A 19,287-nucleotide genomic window follows, 5' to 3' on the forward strand; every position below is an offset into this window, starting at 1 on the left:
ATAGAGGTTATCAAGGTTCTAGAATGAGGTGAAGCACCTGCACAACAGAAAGAACAGAAGGAAGGGGGACTACTAGATAAAGGGCTGAAAGTAAAACAAGACTTGCCCATAGGTCTGTAGTGAAAAGCTTGCAACAAAGAGAAAAACAAATTATTTATGCTTAAGTCACTGCATCAGGCTGTTTGAGAAATGCCTTGTTCAGTTGCTTTTTCTCAAAAACCACACCCTGGAGGCCGTTCCTCCCTCTCAGCAACATCCATTCAAAAAGAACACCCTAACTTCTCAGATACTAATCACTGTAACTGTCGTGTGTAATACCTAACTCATTTGTGTTGAAAATAGTTCCAGTCAGCACCTGTGCTGCAGGCATGGCTGCTTTCAAACCTTAGGGGGAATTCTGCCAAGGGAAGATAGACCAGGCCTTTCAGAACACTAACTGGGCAAGTTGAAGAAATGCTCTGTACTAGCTCCCAAGGTCAATTAGCCTTTCTGCAGCATGGGGAAACAAATCTGCTTAAATGGGGTTAGTAAAAGCTGCTTGTGCTTTCTTCCCCCTCCTCTTTTTTTTCTTTTCCCCTCCTCTTTTTTTTTTCTTTTCCCCTGTGCAGCCAGAGATATTAAGGGCTTGAAAAGACACCAGTAAGTTTGGAGGTGGGATGGGAGCATCCCATAATTCTGCTTAGTGCCACAATGCTGCCAGATGTAAACTTTTTATCCTTCTGTAGGACAGGTCCACTAGAGACAGCCAGAGTGCCTGATAACTGGCGACAGAAAAAGGCAGCCGGTGAAAGTCATTATTACAAAACCTCTATGAGGCAAAAAGCTAAAAACTGGAAAGGAGGACTGAGTATTTATGCAAAAATAGAGTACACAACTACAAAATGCACTGAGGAGTTTTTAGACCTACCCACTAATGCCAACTCTTTTTGTGAGGAAGATATTCCAGAACTGTTTGGTGTAGTGGCACCAGGCCACTCTGCAATAGCCAGTGTCACCATGTTCAGAAAGAGAAAAGGTAATGAGTGAGCTGAACAAAAGTAAACACTTTTTTCTTGACAGGTCCCTTCCAAGCTCAAAGATTCTGGGAGCTGCAGCACAGGTACTATTTTAACAAGTCAATTTCTACACTGCCACTTGTCTGCTCAGCAAAGGAATCTGATTAGCACCCCGTCTTACCTACAATTATTTCTATAGGTCACAAACTAGACTTGGCAAAACATGCAACTTAAATCCAGCAATTGTATGAAAGGATCAGTCCCTTATTGAATGTGCACATTGTCATCGAGATGTAATAAGAGAATAGATGTACTGGGTCAGATGAAAAAGTCCTTCCCACCCAGTACTCTTTCTCTTTTAGAGGCAGGTCCGTAAAGAAAAGTATGTTAGAACAGGGTGCATGTAGAGCCATCCTTCATCAGGTGATAAACTCCCAGCATCTGGCACTCCAAGGTTTACTGAGCTGTAGCTTCCATCTGGACCATTAGGTTTAAGAGCCACTCCACCAGGAATTAACTTAGGCGCTTTGTAAAGCTATTTATACCTTAGCAAAACCCTCTAAAATCTCTTGGCACTAAGTTTCATCATATAACTATTTGTTTAAAAAAAGAAACAAAACCCCTGCAAATCCTTCTTCCTTCTTATGTTTTAAATCTGCTTCCTAATCTGAGTAAGCACTCATCCTACTCTCCCTACCTATTTCCTGTCCTGTAGCTGTGTCTTGGCTCATTCTGTAACTGCACAGACTAGAACAGTGAGACTGTGTTAGCACATCAGTGTGGGAGAAATGCTGCCTCTGCTGCCAGCAGCCAGGACAATCTCTGTCCCTAGTTTTGGAAGCATGAGCGGCAGCTCTGGGACAAAGAGAGACTGGAGGACAGAGAGGTTACAAGCTGCGTATTTACAACAACCCATCCGATATACATACAGATGCTTCCTGTGAGGAGGGAACAGACTCATACTAATGCTATGCCATCTCTTAATGACTTCTGCAACCTCATGCCACAACCCCATTGCAAAGGGCTAAAAATACAGACTAAATCTGTAACTCCATCTTACAGTATTGATGCCCTCTAGGCCATCAGTGCTCCTTATATATATGCCTTGGCTGTGACTGAAAAATGACCTCGGGAGATTTTTCATCAACATTAAAATTAAAACATGCACAGGCCACAAACTGGAGCATATTGCAAGCTAGCAAAATGTTTCATGCAGATACACTTTGCTCAATTACTTTCCCCGTGCTTGTATAATGGCCCTAGGCCATGCATGCACACATGTCAGCCCATCCATTTCTCTACTGGCATATTACTACAATGCTACACAGTTCCTGCAGACACCAGCTTCCTCCTGCAGAGGTAAGATGGCCTACTGTGAAAAGTTCCACATCTGCCAGCACGTGGATGAAGACGGACCCAGAGCAAGAGTGAGCAACTCCATTTTAGATCTTACTGAGTTGGAAGACACTGCCACTTTGAAGGTGAGCATCAGTGAAGGATTTTGCTTCTCCACCTCAGACCAGCTTCAGAAGTGCCAGTAGGAAGGAGAGACTAAAGCACGGTGAAGGTGCTGAAATTCACTTCTTGTATACAATGCTGCAGCTGAACTGTATCAAGATCTGATAGGTCCAAGCTATGTGACTCCAAGACTCCCTCTGGAGTCCAGCCTGCAGAGAATTGGCCTTTAATGTGTTCTTTTTTTTGTCCTCCGGACATGCTGGTGGATTGCACTTCTGACAGTCCTCACTCTGGCATTGATAAACTCCCAGTCTTCCTTTTTGCAAGAACCCTTCGTAGCAGCAGGGTAAGAGGTAACTGCAGATAACTGATGAGCTGCTTCTGTTTCCTGCCTTTTCACGTCCTGGGCATGGCTGGAGAGGTTAAAAAGTAACATGCATTAACAGAAGATGTAGTTTATGGCCTGTTCTAGGGAAACCAAAGCAAACAGCTCACAATGCAGAGCACAGCGCAGTGTTGCAGGAGCTGTGGAAATTGCTTCCCAGCTACTTTGTTAATGCTTGGGGGGGAGTGGGGTGGGGTGACGACTAGACGACACATGGCAGGACTGAACACATACATCAAAAGTATTTTGGAATTAATTACTGTAGATGTCCTGCTAATGAGCCACTTCGACTTCTAAACCTGCCATGCTACAGCCTCGTTCTCCATCCCTAGAAACACCACTGTGATAAAACATCACTTTAGCTTTTACAGCAACCCTCATCCCTGCCTGGCATGTGCCCACTAGTATTTCCACCACGAGAACAAAATGTTAGTACCTAACCCATCATGGTATGTATGTTCATTTTGCTCACATGAAAAAAAATCCTCAGAAAACTGATGGCAGGAATGAGTTGCCAGGAATCCACTTTCTGCCCAGGCCTTAATTTAACTGTACGTTCCACGCTTCTGTTCTACCAAAAAAGCGTTGACTGCTTCTTCTACAGAGGTCTACCACCAGCAAACAATTTTCTTGCTCTTAACTCTGGTTCTTCTCCATATGTCTCCGATAGACAGTTACTTCTTCATGATGGTACCTGACAGAGTGAAATTTACCCTATTTCTTGTGCTGATTTGACAGCTAGTTGTTACTTTCGGCATCTTCTGGACCTACTCATATTTTGGCAGGGAACTGAGAAGTGCCCTGTAATCTTTGCTCCTTCTCCTCTTCAGAGGAGCTATCTGTCTCCTGTGGAAGAAGAGATGGATAGCAAGAGAACGTTCTTGCTTTCTGGGAACGTCCCTTCCCATCTCACATTTTGTATTGCTTCTCATCAGCAAACAAGGTTTCTGTTTGTTTTTGTTTTTTAAAAAGTCACATTTCTGGTTTTATTCATGCAAAATCTAGGAGAAAGTCTGGTAGGAAAACACCGCTTGAAGTCTCCAGGCATTCAAAAAATAAGAAAATGAAAAAACGTCCACACAGATTGCAGAGTTATTCACTGGCCAGCTCCAAGTTTAGCTCATGTTCATGTATTTGTTCATAGCTCAGCTGCAGAATAGCATTGTTCCTTTGCAAAGAACTTATAATACACAAAGACAGTTGCAGTCAAAGGGCTCTGTTCCTGAGGTACCTCTGCCTAATTCTTCATGGGGGCACCAGGTTTAGATGAAGTAGGAAATCCCTCAGCCTCATTCTCCCTTCCATGGGGACTCTGCTGTGATTGGAGATCCTTCCCATTTCCATTTTCTCTTGCTCAGTTGCCAAAAAGCTTTACACACAGAGGTGCCAGCATTCCAGCCCTATTTTACAGGCATTTAAAGAAGCCAGCAGACAGAATACTTTTTCAAGTCGAGACAAACTGAACCCACTTAGTTTTAGCCAACAGCTGGTAAAATTTAAAATCTAAACCCTTGCCTCCAAATAACCTATGCTGTGGAGCTGAGAATTCAGATACAGGTGTAAATTTGGCAGTGCTACTGGTCATTGGCTATGCATCCAAGGGCATATTTGGATCAGTTACTGGAAAAGTTAAAACAGTACTGTGATTTTGCTGTTTAAGCTCAGGTACTAGGAACACTGGCAATACCCACAGGCCGAAATAGACTTGGGGGGGTTAAAAGTTTCCTATGACTTGCTAGCGTTTTACATCACAGACTTACAAACTCCCTTCTATTGCACACTGTCATCAACAACTATTGCAACTAGTACTGGCTACGCCCAGTTGGGTGACAAGTCACAGACTTCACGTCAGATTTCACGTCAATAATGTGCTCTTTGTCTGACAGAGGCATTCCTTCCTCTGCTAGCTTGAAGACAAGTGCTTTGTCTTCGAATTATATCTTTTACTGTTACCTTGGATTTCTTAATTTTTTTAAAAGTCTTGTTGGCTTGTTTTGAATTACATGGCATTCACCTTCAAGATGAATTCATCTTCAGAATAATCTGTTTAGTTAGCAAGCCTGGCAGCTTTAGAACACAGGCTACACCTCAGCATATGGCCGCCACTTCATTACAGCTGAGCCATGATCTCTGCTGAAGCCTCTGATCACAGGTAAGACAGAAAGCAATTATTGCAGTCTGTATACTAAAACCAACCCAAATACAAATGGAAGTTCCAAAGTCTTTTATTGTAGCCCTTGCATGGCCGAGCTGCTCTCTAGGGGGATGGACTATGCATCATCCCAAAGACAACATAAGATGGAGAGAATCATGAACCCTGGAGAACATGTTCATTTGACAAGATCCTTCAAATACTTCCAGCCTTCCACAGTGTATTCACAGGCCCTGGTGGGAGCTACAGACAAGGCAGACATGACTGTCTGCACTCCTGCAAGGAAAGCAGAGAAGAATTATCCCAAGAAGAGCATCAATTCAATCCAAATTTCCTAATGTTATCCTAGCATTGTAGATCTCTTTAAACATGGAGAGAAAAATCTAGCTCTGTATCAGAAGCTTTGAGACACACTGAGGCCTGAATGATCCTTGGTTCAAGTACAGCTTTATTGTCTCAGTAGCATTTGTGACACAGAGAAATTCCAACTTCAGGACCAGTATAAGGGATAGACAATTCCAAGACTGAAACAAAGAACTGAGCTAAGTTCCATTTTTATTTCTGGCCTTGCCACAGACTCCATGGGTGATGCTGGACATGTCACAATATTTGTGGACTGTGTTTCCCCACAATTACATGAAGACTTTTTCCTGCACCATAAAAACTATAAATTAACTTACTAGGTATTTATAACACGCTTTGGCCTTCAAACAAGATCTCTAAAATTCTAATAATAATGGGAATACTCATCCCTTCTGAAAAGTTAGAGGCTGAGTTCAGACATACTAGCATCTGAAAAGTTTATAAATTTCAATCTTTAACCAAAGGTTCACCTTTCTTTAGAATAAGTCATCATTTATTTTTATGCTCTAGGTCCCTTATCACTACCAGTGCTGATGAACTCACTGGTGCATAAACTCTATCTATTTATTGTGGGGGCCACAGGCCTCCCTAAACACTTCACTGAAACATTCAATCCTAGATTCTAGGATAGCATAGGCATGCCTGTCTTGGGGCACTGGTGGGCAGCAAGCTTTGCAGGTAAAAGAAACACCAGCTCCTCTGGTTAGAAAAGGCAGACAGGTTTATGGGCACACATCCTCCTCCTTATTTCACAGTTGGAACAACAAGAAATTAAGTCCAAGGTCACTCAATGTGCTAGGGGTAAAACCTGGTGCAGAATACGCTTCCTTACTCCCAGTCCCAATGCTCCTTCCACCAGACTGTAACATCTATCACCTCCTTCTCCATCATTCAATTTAGGAGGACAGTATTGAAACAAGACTGGCATAAGCTACATCACTCTTGGCCCCTTGCTATTTCCGGGGTTTGGCAAGAAGTTACGTTTACCTTTATTCCAGGAATCAGAGGGGGAAAAGTCAAATTTTGGAGTGGGTGGGAGCTAGAAAGAGAAAGAGAGACAAAATATCAGCACTTGAGGGGTTTCACTTCTAACAGGATTCACATCACCTTGGAGAAGCCTCTTGACCTCAGATCGCAAAGATACTTAGGTGTCTCAAAAGGGATCAAAAAGTCTTAAAGTCTGGACTTTGCTCTTTCCCCCAGTATAAAGCAGGGGCAGAAGGTAGTACTTATCATTTGGGTGCTCCTGGGAAATCATCTCCATGGCTGTCTCCTTACAGTTATCTATTAGTTTAGAATAGTCTCTAATATGAAAAATGCTTTTCAAAGTTTCAGCAAAGGCTTCTCCTGTTCTGAGGATTTTAAAAACTAAGAATTACTCAAAGAGAAGGGTCTCTTCAGGCAATTTCATCTTGACAAACTGTTAGCAGCTTGAGAAACTGGGAGGAGAATCTTTTCATTCATTTTTTAAAAGCATGTAGGATCCTTCAAGAAAAGCAGCTTAGGAATACCACTACATAGTGAAATATCTCCCAGAACATGCTTGCAATCCCCTCCTTGACCCTGGATAGGCTAGTTACCCCTTCTCCTTTGAAATAACATCTGTGAGCAATGTCTCTCCCCTAAATTTAAAATTTTATCTTCCTTTCATTTCAATCCTCTTCAAAATATTCTTCATGTGAAATCCAGTTTCAACAGCAAAACTCCTGCCAGCATCACTGGAACCAGAATATCACCCCAATGTTTTCTCCTCATTCAGAGGATGTGTTTGTTTTGCTGACTGTGTTCATCTGCACAGTCCTTACCTCCCAGCCTATGTAACTTGTCCACTCTTGGATAGCTGGAGGCAGTGCTGCTTGAGCTTTTTTCAGGGCTTCAGCAGCTTGTGTGCCACTGCCCAGCAGCCCCTGATCATACGCCACGTATACAGCAGCTCCGGCCAGGCTTCCTTTGATGACAAACCTGAAAGAATCAAAAGCAGCAACAGTTCAGTTCACGTTATGACCATCAATGCATCTCTCTCAGTAGGTTGTGACAATCAAAGGGAGGGTATTGATAAAGAAATCTGAGCGTCACAAATACTCTACTGTAATGTCTTATTACAGACAAAAAGCAGCAGAAAAAGATCTAGCTACCTTCTTTTTCTTCCTAAGCCAACTATTGCCTGTCAGCCCCTTGAAACCATACCCATTCACATTTTATCAGTGAGAGTTTTCAAGAAAAAATGAGTGTCAAACACCTTGGAGTATGTGGCACTTTTTAAAGTCTGAGAATTACTGGCATATACCTTTGATAAAAGGAACTAAAGGATTTTGCAGTGGGTAAGACACCCATGTTAATGATGTGGTTCTTGCTGTCTTGTTAATAAGTAATCTGATTAATTTGACAGACACCAATATCTTCTTAAGGTCATTACAGTCCAGTTAACACCTGGCCATGCCTGTTCCTGCATTGCCTAGGCTTTTGAAGTTTACCAGTAGACTGCATGGAGTGCAAACACTAGTTTTACAGCTGTAGTGGCAACCTGCAAAATGGAAGCCATGAAGAGAATATTTGACCTCTATTTACTTTTTCATTATAGACAAGAGATTTGGAGAGACTGACTTTTTTAAATTCACAGGGCAGAGAGTTGTTTCCCCTTCAAAAAAACCACAAACCTATTGCACATCTAGGAAAAAAACAGCAAACCAAACAAAAACTTGCCAGATAGCAGTACTGCAGTAGTAGATATGATAGATACAGCCCTCGAGGGAGGCGAGAGAGAGTCAATATTTAAACCCATGTATTCACAAGTATTTTGGGGAAAAGGGATTTCCCTGTTAAAGATTTACTACTCGCTCCCAAAAGCGCCCTTCCACACCTTCTCCCTTCGAGGGGGCTGTATGTCCAGACCTGAAAGCGTTCCCTCAGCAAACCAGCGCCCTTGGGCGGCATTCCTGGTTTTATTTTACGTATTCATGCTCGCCACGAGACAACCGCCAGGCTTCTGCCAGGCACCTGGAGACACACAAGAAGCTGCCGAACGGAAGTCACGCCTGGCACGAGGGCAGACGAGGTCAAGGGCGCAGCGCTGCAAGGCCAGCCCCGCAAGGCCTGCCGGTGCCCTGGGAACAGGCCCGGGAGAGTCGGAGGAGACCCTCTCCGCACGGGAAGCCGCGGCGGCAGAGCGGGCGCGGGCCGGGCGGTGCATGCGGGGGGAGGGTGAGCTCTAGAGCCGAGCTCGCCGGGCAGAGGAGCGTGGGCGCAGGGACTCACTTGACGGCGGGGAAGAGCCTGACGGCCATGGCTGCAGCAAGGGCAGCGCGCTCGGCCGCGCGCCGCAGGGACCTTCCGGAGCCGGTCACGTGGTCAGGGGAGCGCGGCGGCTCTGCCTGTCCCCGCCTCCTGCTTGGCGCGGAGCGGCGAACGCGGGAAGGCGCGGCCGCCGCGACGGTTGCCATGGCAGCCGGGCCGGCGCTGGGGAGGCCACGCGGCGGCTGAGGGGTGCGCCGTCGCGCGCCCCCTCCACGCGCCGCGGGGCGCTGGGACCAGCCGCGCGCGCCCGGGTGGGTCGGGCCGCGCGGGCGGGGGTGATGGGGGCCCGGGCTGGCGGCGGCGGAGGGCGGGGCCGTCCCGCTGCCCGCGCTCAGCGCCTCCGCGGGCCGCTCCGCGGTGAGCACGCCGCGACGAGAGCTGCTCGCGAGGCCTCCGGCACATCTCCCTGCCTGCCATGGTAACGGCCCTGGCGGCAGTTTTCCGTGCTGTGCCGTAACATGCCGGTAGACGGTCTCTTGCTGCTCCTCGCGTCTCGGCGGAAACTCGGCCAGGGCTTCAGCCGCCTTGCTCCTGAGAAGTGCCGGTTGTCCTGAGGTACGGCTGTGATCAGCTATGAGCGCAGTAGTTCTTTAATGAATTAAACGTTCTGTAAGACTGGAGATGGGGGTTCTCCCCTGTAGACGAGGGAGAACTGGTGTGTAGAGGCTGGCTCAGTTCGGAGAGCTGGGGTATTGCTAGTGAAAGATCTTTTTCTTAGAATCAGGTGCGTTCTCTTTGTCTCTTTCTTTTAGTACTCTCTCTCTCTTTTTTTTTTTTAATTTATAGAGCTCCTAACCTTTTAGTCGTTGTACATCCTTACATAAAATTTGGCCAAAACGAGGCCAGCTCTTGCTGTGGGTGCCTGTTGCATTCGGAAACCATCGCAATTCTTATTGCAAGCATCTGTTTCTCACTTTTTTCTTAATCCCGAGAAATTCCAGACGGGTCCAAACCAGAACGTATTTGTTGTTTTATCTGCCTTTAAGCAATTTTAGATGGTCTGAACTACTGATACTCAGCTGACCTGGATCCTCTGTTCGTAACAGGGGAGTAGAAATAGGTACAATTAATAGAAATAGAAAATATGTGTTGTGTTGTCAGATCACATTATGCTTTTAACTTAAAACTCCAGAGTTCCAAATCTACCTGCTAACTTCTCAACTTCAAGAATATCTACTGCACTATCTCAGAACCTTCCAGCTGCCGAAGTTCATACTTGTTCCCATTTTTCCCTTTCACCTTCTCCAGGCCCCAGTCCTGCAAAGACTTCTGTCCTCGATCGTCTCTGTACCCTGGGTAAGACTGTTAATTTCATTATCTCAGTAAGTATGAGCCAGATCCTGATATGCTGTCCCCCCAAAAAAAGCTAGTTTTAAACGTGTTTGCAGAACAGTGGAAGTTGATGAAGTGAATTTTGCAGAAGATAGCTGCTGGAACTACTGCAAAATTTCTTTTTTAATTCCTCCTATATTCACTGTATCTAACTGCTTCTGGCTACTAAAGAATTTGTGCAGACAGAAGAACTCAGAAAATGTAGAGAAATAGTACTGGCTAATGATGCTGAGCTTGGTAAGTGAATGCTATTAGTATCAGTAAGTTTCAATACTGACTTAAGTTTTGAATTTTCCTTTTGCAGGACAAGTTCTAAAGAAGAAGAAGTACAGAAATAAATCCCTCACCTTTTTCCCTGCCTTGTACACCATTTTACGTATGGCAGGCATGTATAATTCCCAAAGCATGGAAAAGCACATCTAAACCTAATTGGTCAGCGATCTGTTTTAAATTTTTGTTGACAGCTGCAGATAATATTTTTGAAAAGAGATAATAGTTTAATTAATTTTGCTTTTCAGATTTGATGTATTTTTACATCAACTATATCTGTGAGAATCTGAAATAGAATGCAGCAATACAAAATGCAGAAGACTTTTACAGTAAAATCAGACTTTCAAGTCATGGTTTAAATGAGGAATTGGTGCTGACTGCACAAGTTTCTGTGGAGTATTCCATTAGGGACAGGCATTTTAGAAATAATTCCCCCAGTCCAGTTCATTTAAGACAGACTGAATGCCAGCTGTCCTGGAGCAAACGAAAGGCTGAGAAAACAGTAGTTGAGCAAGGCAGGAAAATAGATGAGATGATTTCTTGAGCTTTCTCCAGACCTGTTTTGTGCCCTCTTTGGATCCCTTCCTCTCGTGTGAGAGCAGGTTTCATTGTCTTCAGGCCTGCAGCTTTACATTTCTCATCCTGCTAAGGTTACTTCCTCTGAATAGAGAGTTGCACTGCTCGGCACAGCCAAGCCCTAACCTTTCTTGGGCAAATGCAAACCATTCGCAGGACTGTGGTGTTCCCTCCCTTCAATAGGGAAACAGCAACTTCTTTGCAGCTTCTTATGAAAGTGTTGATTGTCCATGTCCTCCCTATCTTCCGTTCTTGACAAAGGTGACTGGCTCCGAGTGGAGAGACTTCTCAGATGGAGTCTCAGTTCTGCACAGCACCTCTGTTACATGCAGGACAGAAAGGACTTTACATGCCTCTTTCAGGTTGGCTTCCAGCATCAGAGGAAGGAGATTACAATATTTTGGCTGGAGTGCTCAGCTTCAAGACTTCACTTTATACTTGGAGGGATATGAAGCCAATTGGAAAAGTGCTTTGTGCCGCAGGGATCGTAGCTGGGCTCCTAGCTTTCTTCTGGAAAGACCCTTTTAACCCAGGTAGGTTCACCAGGCGGGTCATTCCAAACTGGAATATAAACCACATAAGAGGATGAATTTCCAAACTCTGACTGGTGGTCTCATTCCTGCCCATAGTCTTAACCAGAGTTGGTGGCAATTGGAAGCAATGCTTCATTCCCAGAAATAAAGAGAAGCTTGAGACAAAGAAGAGGATAAAATGGTCTAACAGCATTTACAAGGCATCCTGCTGTCTGTGTGGGGAAAAAAATGACATGTACTTTGCCACTGCCTTTCTCTTTTTTTGTTTTGATTGCAAACTCCTTGGGGTCAAGAGACATCTCTATAGATGTGCAGTGCCCAGCACAAGAGGGCTGACATGTCTCCAGAATGATGGCAAAGAATAAATGATACGCAGAAGGCAGGAGGCTGAGAGGCTGGTTTATGTTGTACAGGTTTTTATAATGTGAAAACCAACTTCATCCTTGAAAGATACTGGTCTAGGAATGCAGGCAAAGGGCATGTGACATAGCTAGCTTGCATAATCATATCATTATTCACTGGCAGTGATAGCCTAGGCATAATGTCCACAACAAACATGCAGTAATAAAACAATGCACCTCTTGGGCAGTTGGGCCTGGGGGTTATTCCTTGGCAACTGAGCCATGCCGGCTGCATGGTTTTATCCATTATTCAACTCCATGGAAGAATGCTGAGCTGGGGCAAAGGGATGGGAATGGTGAAGCAAGGCTTGGCTGTTTGGTTTCTAGCACGCCAGCTGCTGTCTGAGTAAAGTGGGTGAGACTGAGCCTCCTGCTCCATCATTGAAGTATGAACCTGGGGGTTGTCAGAATGGAGGAGGGAACTGGCTGTTGCATGGTAGTGGAGCTAAGCCAAGCTGACTGCTGTGTGCTGGAGCTTGTTGAGCTAGCCAAGCTTTCCTGTGACCTGAGCCAAAACAGATCAATATGGCTGGCTACTTGACATGAGGGGGCTGATGACTAACCTTTTTGTTGTAGGCACCTGTCATAAGGGGAAAAACAGCTCATTCTTCAAAGATTAGGTGATTTTTTATTATTTTCAGTCTAGAAAGAATTGGAAGGTATTGTTAATCTCATGGCTTCTTCAGGTCAGTCCTGCCTCTTCTAGTTTTGGAGAAGCATCAAGACTTTTGACCACTTACACACACCTTTCTACTTTAGAGCTCTGCCAGTAGTTAAGGGCAGCTCCTCTGTCACTTCCTTCACTTACTTCTATGTCTTTTATTCTCTTTCCCGTAAATAAGAGAGCTTGTCAGGTGCCCGCGTCCTCCTGACTGGAGCTAGTGCTGGGATTGGAGAGCAGATGGCATATCATTATGCCAGATTTGGTGCTGAAATTGTTTTGACTGCTAGGAGGGAAGCTGTGCTGCATAAGGTAAGAACTTCCGTGTATGAGGGAAGACATAAGAGATATGGACTTTTACTGAAAAACCAACAACAATAAATTAGTTGTCAGCGTGATAAAATTTTCCTTCAGAACTGTTGTTGAGCAAAAACAGCTTAGTTACTTTCGAAATTCTTTCCACTTGTGTAGAAAGATGGAACATGCCAGTGATATGTTTTGAGCCTCATTTGCTGGCAGTGTCCTGTGCCATTCTTCTCTGTAACTGATCTGGATGGGCTACTTTGTGTTGCCATACATCAGTGCCTGCTGCAATATGCCCGGTTTTTCTTACCAGAATGCAGTGACAATGCATACTGGGAAGCTGTAACCTAGAAGGGAGCTTGGCCTGTACCGAAGATGCATATACACTGCCTGAACTTTTTACTGCCTGAACATTTACACGAGGAAATGGTATGAAGCTGCATCAGGGGAAGTTCAGATTGCACATTAGGAAAACATTCTTCACTGAGAGGGTGGTCAGTCACTGGAACAGGCTCCCCAGGGAGAAGTGGTCATGGCACCAAGCCTGTCAGAGTTCAAGGAGTGTCTGGACAATGCTCTTAGTCATATAGTTTTGTTTTAGGTAGTCCTGTGAGAAGCAGGGAGTTGGACTCTGTGATCCTTATGGGGCCCTTCCAATTCGAGATATTCTATGATTCTATGAACTACAGTTTCTGTGCGATACTGTGCAGCTTTTCAGAGTCCAAACGGTTCTATTTGTAGCTGTTTTGTTAAAGACTCAAACCTTTTTGTAGGTTAAATAATTTTTGACTGGCTTGAATGGATGAGACTCCTTTATCTGTAGTTTATAAAATGGGACAATATTTAGAGAAGGTATCTCTTAAACTGTGCGGATAGCTGACTTGCAAGAAAAGTTCTTCACTATGAAATGGCGCAAAAGGAGAGTTGGGGACAGTGAGCGTAAGAATAGTTCCTAATGCCTGGAAGGCATTATTTCAGCAAATAGCTAAACTGTGTATCATTACGGGGCACCTTCACATACTCAACATAGCAAAGGAACTATGAAAGATGAATACTGCTAGAAACTTACCAGGTATTTTGGAACAAAAAGAAGAACTTAATGTAAAGCATAACCCTTATTCCAGAAGAGTTCTCCTGAAGAAGACTGTCTTTTGGGTGACTCTTGATCCTTTTCCAAGGTGGATTGAATCTGCATCCTGCTAAGAGTTACCTCTATTTAAGTGTCTGGTTAAACAAAGTCTGGATGCAAAATGGGCTGAATAGTGGTAGATTTAAAATTAAAATGTGTCTTTGTCCAGAATTGACTCTCACTGACTGAAGTATGGGGAAAAACCAGTGCCTTACAGTGCCATTATTTCTATTCGTTTTACCCCACTCCATATTGTTTAATCTTTAGGTGTGTTTTCTTTTTCAAGGTGGTGGAGAAATGCCTGACACTTGGAGCAAAAAAAATATTTTATATCCCTGCAGATATGTCTTCCCCTTCAGAGCCTGAAAAGGTGGTTCAGTTTGCTGTCCAAAAGCTGGGTAAGTATCTTGGGCATCTCTTTGGCTTTCAGGTATATAGACAGTTCTCATTCCAGTAGGAGCTTCCTGCTTCAGTTCCCCCATATATGTTCCTCACTGAGGGGGATGTTTAGGATGGGAGTGTGTGGGACTTGTAAATACCAATCTGGATGTGGCTGTCTTTCTAGCTGCCTTTCATGGGGAGGGCATGTTTTTTGCTAGAGGAGAAAAGTACTTGCTCACAGTACTTCACTAAAACCACACCCCATAGCAACAGCTGCAGTACCTCACCTGCCACAGGGTGCCACACGTATACGCATTTGCCTTATGTGAGTGGGTACCAGCTGCACGCACCCAACCCCGAACATAGTGCCTTGTGTTGAGAGAGACAGAAGCTGGGAGGTCTGAAAGCAGTGACATGCCACTGTCGCAAAGCTCAGTCCAAGACTGTATAGAAGGGGAAGGAGGTCTTATTTTAACTAGAACCGATTCACACTACTCCCACTGTCATGCATTCACATTCACTCATTCTTTGGTACTCACAAGCAACAAGATGCATATGGCCAAGTACCTTGGCCAAGCTTACTTGTGGTGATACAAAAGACAAGGGATGCCCGCTGTCCTCATTGTGTCTTCTGGGTTCTTGGTTGGTGACCATGTGCTGATTTTTGCTTGTCTTTTGTGCCCTGTAGTTGAGTGATTATGATCTTTTGCCTCTCCATTTTGTCTCATTTCGGTCAGATGGTCATCAGGCAGCATTTTCTATTATACTCACTATCCTTTTACCCATTATTTGAGTGTCTTAATTACTTCATTATGCTCTTGATTTTCCTGATGTGGGTGTCTTAAGAGACTGTGTGTAAGTGTGCTGTGATCAGGATGACCTGCCAGTCCAGCAGCCATCAATTCATACCTTTCTTTTAAACCTTCTGCTGTTTCTGCTGATACATTCCCTTACCAATTGTAATTTTTCTGTTACAAATTTGTATACTTATAACTTTGAAAATAGAGTGTACCACCAGAACTAGGTTCCAAGTCTGCATTACCCTGAAACATCATTTTGGAGAGCTGCTGTCAAAGAACAGCTTTCCTCCCAATTCTACCCTTGAAGAGCAGGCAGAGCTGCTCCCAGATGGACCTATTTCATGTATCTTCATGGTAAAGCACTTCTGGCTTTCTGAGGGAGTGGCTGGTTGGTTCAGCCCTCCTGCCGGCATTTCTGAGTTCTTTGGTTACTGATTAGGGGATGGCCCCTTTGTTTGACTGCTTTTTCTCCTGTCCACAGGGGGACTGGATTACCTGGTGTTGAACCACATTGGCGTGACCCGTTTCCAGATGTGGGCTGGAGATGTGGAATACACCCGCTGGCTTATGCAGGTGAGGTTTCCCAGCAGGAAGAGCTCACCTGGAATTGGGTGAGTCTGGGTTCTCCTGGGGCAGCTTTGGGAAGCTCAAAGGCAAATTCAAGTCTATGGCAATGGTTGAGAACAAACCTTTTATTTCATTTGTGTTTCAAGTCAAATGGTTTGGAGGCTTTGTTACTAGACAAGTGTTTTGCTCAGTTGTTGTATATGTGTGCAGAGGAATGACTGGGAAGAACTTCACTTCTCTCCTTCCTTCTGTCCTTATCTCCCATTAGCCCAGGACTGTTAGAGATTGATGGGTAGTTACGGGCAGTTATGCAATGTATGTCTAGTTTAGGAAGACCAATAGGTGAGGAGCAAGCACTTCCTAATAATCTATACCAAGTGCACATGTCATTGCAGAACACAGTAAGGTTGTTTGAAATGGTGTTTGCCATTTGAGTTTCTGCTCACAGGTTTAGAGTTTTCCTATAGAATCACCTTGGTACCAGGTTTTGGGACCATGGAGATGAAGAGCTGTTTTCTTGATTCAGTCTTCTTAGGTCAGGTGGGTCATATTAGTTCTGTTTCATGTTGGAAGAAACCTGTTTGCTGGAGAGTAGGGAACTTGGGATCACAGGTAAGAAATTTCTTACAAGTTAGAGAGCAGTCAAGCTCAGAAGAGATGCCGAATGTTATGCTTCATTGTAGTCTGAGGTCATTCAAGAGAAAAGGGGAGCAAATTGACACACTGATGGTGTCCTTGTTGCTGGATAGGGATTGCAGAGTAAAGAATGGCATATAGAGCAATCAAGGACAGCTAATTGTCGCTTGTCAAGAAATCTGTATGTTAAAGCCCAGGAATAACCTTTGGTCTGACTCTTTGTTGCTTTTTCTGGAATCTGAAGGACTTCATGGATGCAATGTTTGTCCCCATCTTCACAGAGATTATTCTTTTCACTTGATGTTTGAAAAAGCAAATCCAAGCCATGCTCTTTTCCATTTCTGACCACTGTATTGGCTTTCTGGCTCATGCTGACCTTCCCTCCAAACCCTCTTGCTTTTTCCATGTCTACTTTTATCATTCCAGGTGAATTTCTTCAGTTATGTGGCACTCGCAACAGCAGCTCTTCCCACCCTGGAGAAGAACAAAGGTTCTCTGGTGGTTGTTTCTTCCCTCACAGGTTAGTGTCTTTAACTGGCATAAGTGCTGGCCTTGTGGAAACAATGGTTCCCAGCACGTCATGTTTCTCTGTGTCCTTCAACCCCTCAACACATTTTCAAGCTGTGCATTTTATAGTAGCAAGGAGGATGGTGGCTGGCTGGCCTTACTGTTTTCTGGAAGACCTTCGCTGTGTTGCACCATTTTGCATTCCCTTGGAACTTTGCTCTTCACTCACCATGTGCCCAGATCTGGTTGTTTGGCTCCTGTCCCTCACAGCCAGGCCCATCTCTCCTGCATTTCTGACACAATATTAAGACCATCCTGCCACTCTAAGGCCTTCTGGCTTTGGCCAGCCTGAAGAGCAGGCTGCTGAGTAGCTGCACCTACTGTACGGGATGGAAAGGTAGGAGAAAGTCTTCAGTGTGTGCTCAAGGGAGCTGCATCACCATACACACGTTCAGACTACGGCTCATCCATGCCTTGTGACCTAACGTGCCTTGGTGTCAGGGAAATGTCACAGCCAGATGCACCAGCATGTGACCTAGTCCACGTGTTTGCATGTGATGGGGGAGGGGAAGTATGCAGGTAGACCATCACACTGGGCTTTTTTCCCCAGCATGTGACCTGGTTACTGTGTAAGTTACAAGAAATTTCCTCCCCTTATCCACATATGTGGTGGCTCTTGTGCTGGGATGTGCTCACATGAAGTGGTACAATTTTCTAAGTGCCTGTGTGTGACTAGAAATAGAGGGAAACTCACGTGAACGGAACATGGGTTGATGCAAGATGGCAAAGCCTCTGTCTTTGCCCAGATTCCCTCTCCGTGGCACCATCCTCCTTACAGTCACTTTCCTGGTGTTTTCCATTCTCTACTTTTCCTTTCCAGGGAAAATACCCACTCCCTTCACCACTTCTTATTCTGCCACCAAGTTTGCACTGGATGGATTCTTCAGCTCGCTGCGCCATGAACTCATCATGCAGAAGAGAAACATCTCTATCACACTGTGCATCCTGGGCCTGATTGATACTGATATGGCATTAAAGAATACCAGGTGTGTATTTGGAGGAGGATGTAGGAGTCTGGGAGGGAGTGTGTCTGCAGGAACATGTCTCTTCTTGAAAGCATGCAAAAAATGCACCACAACTGTGTTTAAGATGGTGTGTGCATCTGTTTGGATGTGCAAGAAAACTAATGGAAAGAGCACATCTGCTTGGGTACATCATGGAGGTTGTGCATGTCCACCTCAGCATGAAACATGAGCATGCAGAACCCTGTGGCAGTGAGTCTGCACAGTTAAAACCACACCAAGGATTGACTGGCTTTGGGTGATCCTCTGACTGTTTCCTTCCAGGGGCAAAGTACACCTAACTGCTTCTCCTGCTCCTGAAGCTGCGCTCGCCATCATCCGGGGCGGTGCCACACGGGTGCAGGAGGTTTTCTACCCATGGTGGCTGCAGCACGTGTGCTGCCTCTGGGTTTTGTTCCCCAATAACCGGAACCAGGTTTTACAGAGTTACTATAACTACAGCAGTCCTTAAGGGATGCCTAGTCTCAGTCTCCTCTCCCACCCATCCTACATCCCTCCTAATCACATTCCCCCCGTCCCACCAAGCATCCCATTCAACCACTGGTGTCAAGCAGGAGCAAGGCAGCAGTGGTGGCAAAGTAACTTTGCACCCTTCCTTCAGCCTCACCTGTCTGCTTTTACTGCCTCCAGTCCTATCTCAGCTCCAGCTTTAACCTCTGTCTGTACAGGATGTCCTGTCCCCTGTACATTCCTGGGACAGCCTGCTCCACTGCTTCATTGTTTTGTGGATTCTGTGAACCTTCTTGCTTCCTATAAATAGAATTTTAATCTCTATTTTAATTAAACTGGGTTTTTGTGTGTTGGTGTTACATGTTGATGCTTCTGTGAAGGAAGACTAGTGACCTGGCTTCTGTGAGCACAGGCCTGTTGGTAGGTATTTGCTGACTGCATGGGACCTGTTAAAGCAGCTCTTCCTTGCTGTAAATGCCAAATCGGGTTGATAATTCCTGCACTGAACACGAGAAATAATGTAGAGGGAATACTTCCCTAACACGTTATTCCTATGGATATGTGTCATGGCTTGTAAGTTCTGGCAGCTGAGAAAAAACAGTCTCTGCTTGAAATCTCCCTGGGCTGGGGATGGATAAAAGATCCTATGTGGGCTCCTTGGTGTCTGAAAGGGTGGTTATTTTGTGTGTTGTACCCATTTGCAATGCATTAATCCTGAAGGAATTTTAAGTAGCTTTGAAAGCTGAACATTTTGTAGAAATTTGTTAACAGGTTTGGAATTTATTGGAACAGCCAGGTATTGCTTAAAAACCAGGCTGTCTAGGGAATATAGAACTACAATGGAGCATGCAGAGCCTTGCCAATTGCAGTCTTTCTTCAGTCATAGCTGGTCTTCTCCAAGGAGAGAAAAAAAGCAGGTTGAGGGGTACACTCTAGCTGGTGAGAGGCGGCTTCCTGGGAAAGGGTCACTGCATGGCCCCCTCCTTCTTTGCTCTGTTGACAGCTAGGTGCT

The 19,287-nt window shown here is 44.8% G+C and overlaps 2 protein-coding genes across 2 annotated transcripts; one reads left to right on the top strand and one right to left on the bottom strand.

Annotated features, from left to right (window-relative positions):
- Positions 1–5,047: 5,047 nt before the first annotated feature.
- MICOS13 (mitochondrial contact site and cristae organizing system subunit 13) lies at positions 5,048–8,680 on the bottom strand. The gene is made up of 4 exons (XM_059831886.1): positions 8,609–8,680; positions 7,159–7,315; positions 6,341–6,392; positions 5,048–5,266 (listed from the first exon to the last, which is right to left on the bottom strand). Exons 1-4 carry the CDS (start codon positions 8,635–8,637, stop codon positions 5,169–5,171), a joined length of 336 nt encoding a protein of 111 aa, XP_059687869.1. The 5' UTR covers positions 8,638–8,680; the 3' UTR covers positions 5,048–5,168.
- Positions 8,681–9,905: 1,225 nt separating this feature from the next.
- On the top strand, positions 9,906–18,314 carry HSD11B1L (hydroxysteroid 11-beta dehydrogenase 1 like). The gene is made up of 8 exons (XM_009812292.2): positions 9,906–9,943; positions 11,188–11,358; positions 12,602–12,732; positions 14,139–14,250; positions 15,515–15,606; positions 16,663–16,756; positions 17,624–17,789; positions 18,090–18,314. Exons 2-8 carry the CDS (start codon positions 11,274–11,276, stop codon positions 18,274–18,276), a joined length of 867 nt encoding a protein of 288 aa, XP_009810594.1. The 5' UTR covers positions 9,906–9,943; positions 11,188–11,273; the 3' UTR covers positions 18,277–18,314.
- Positions 18,315–19,287: the final 973 nt, after the last annotated feature.

The sequence above is a fragment of the Gavia stellata genome, chromosome 32 (genome assembly GCF_030936135.1).
Source record: "Gavia stellata isolate bGavSte3 chromosome 32, bGavSte3.hap2, whole genome shotgun sequence".
Lineage (NCBI taxonomy): Eukaryota > Metazoa > Chordata > Aves > Gaviiformes > Gaviidae > Gavia > Gavia stellata.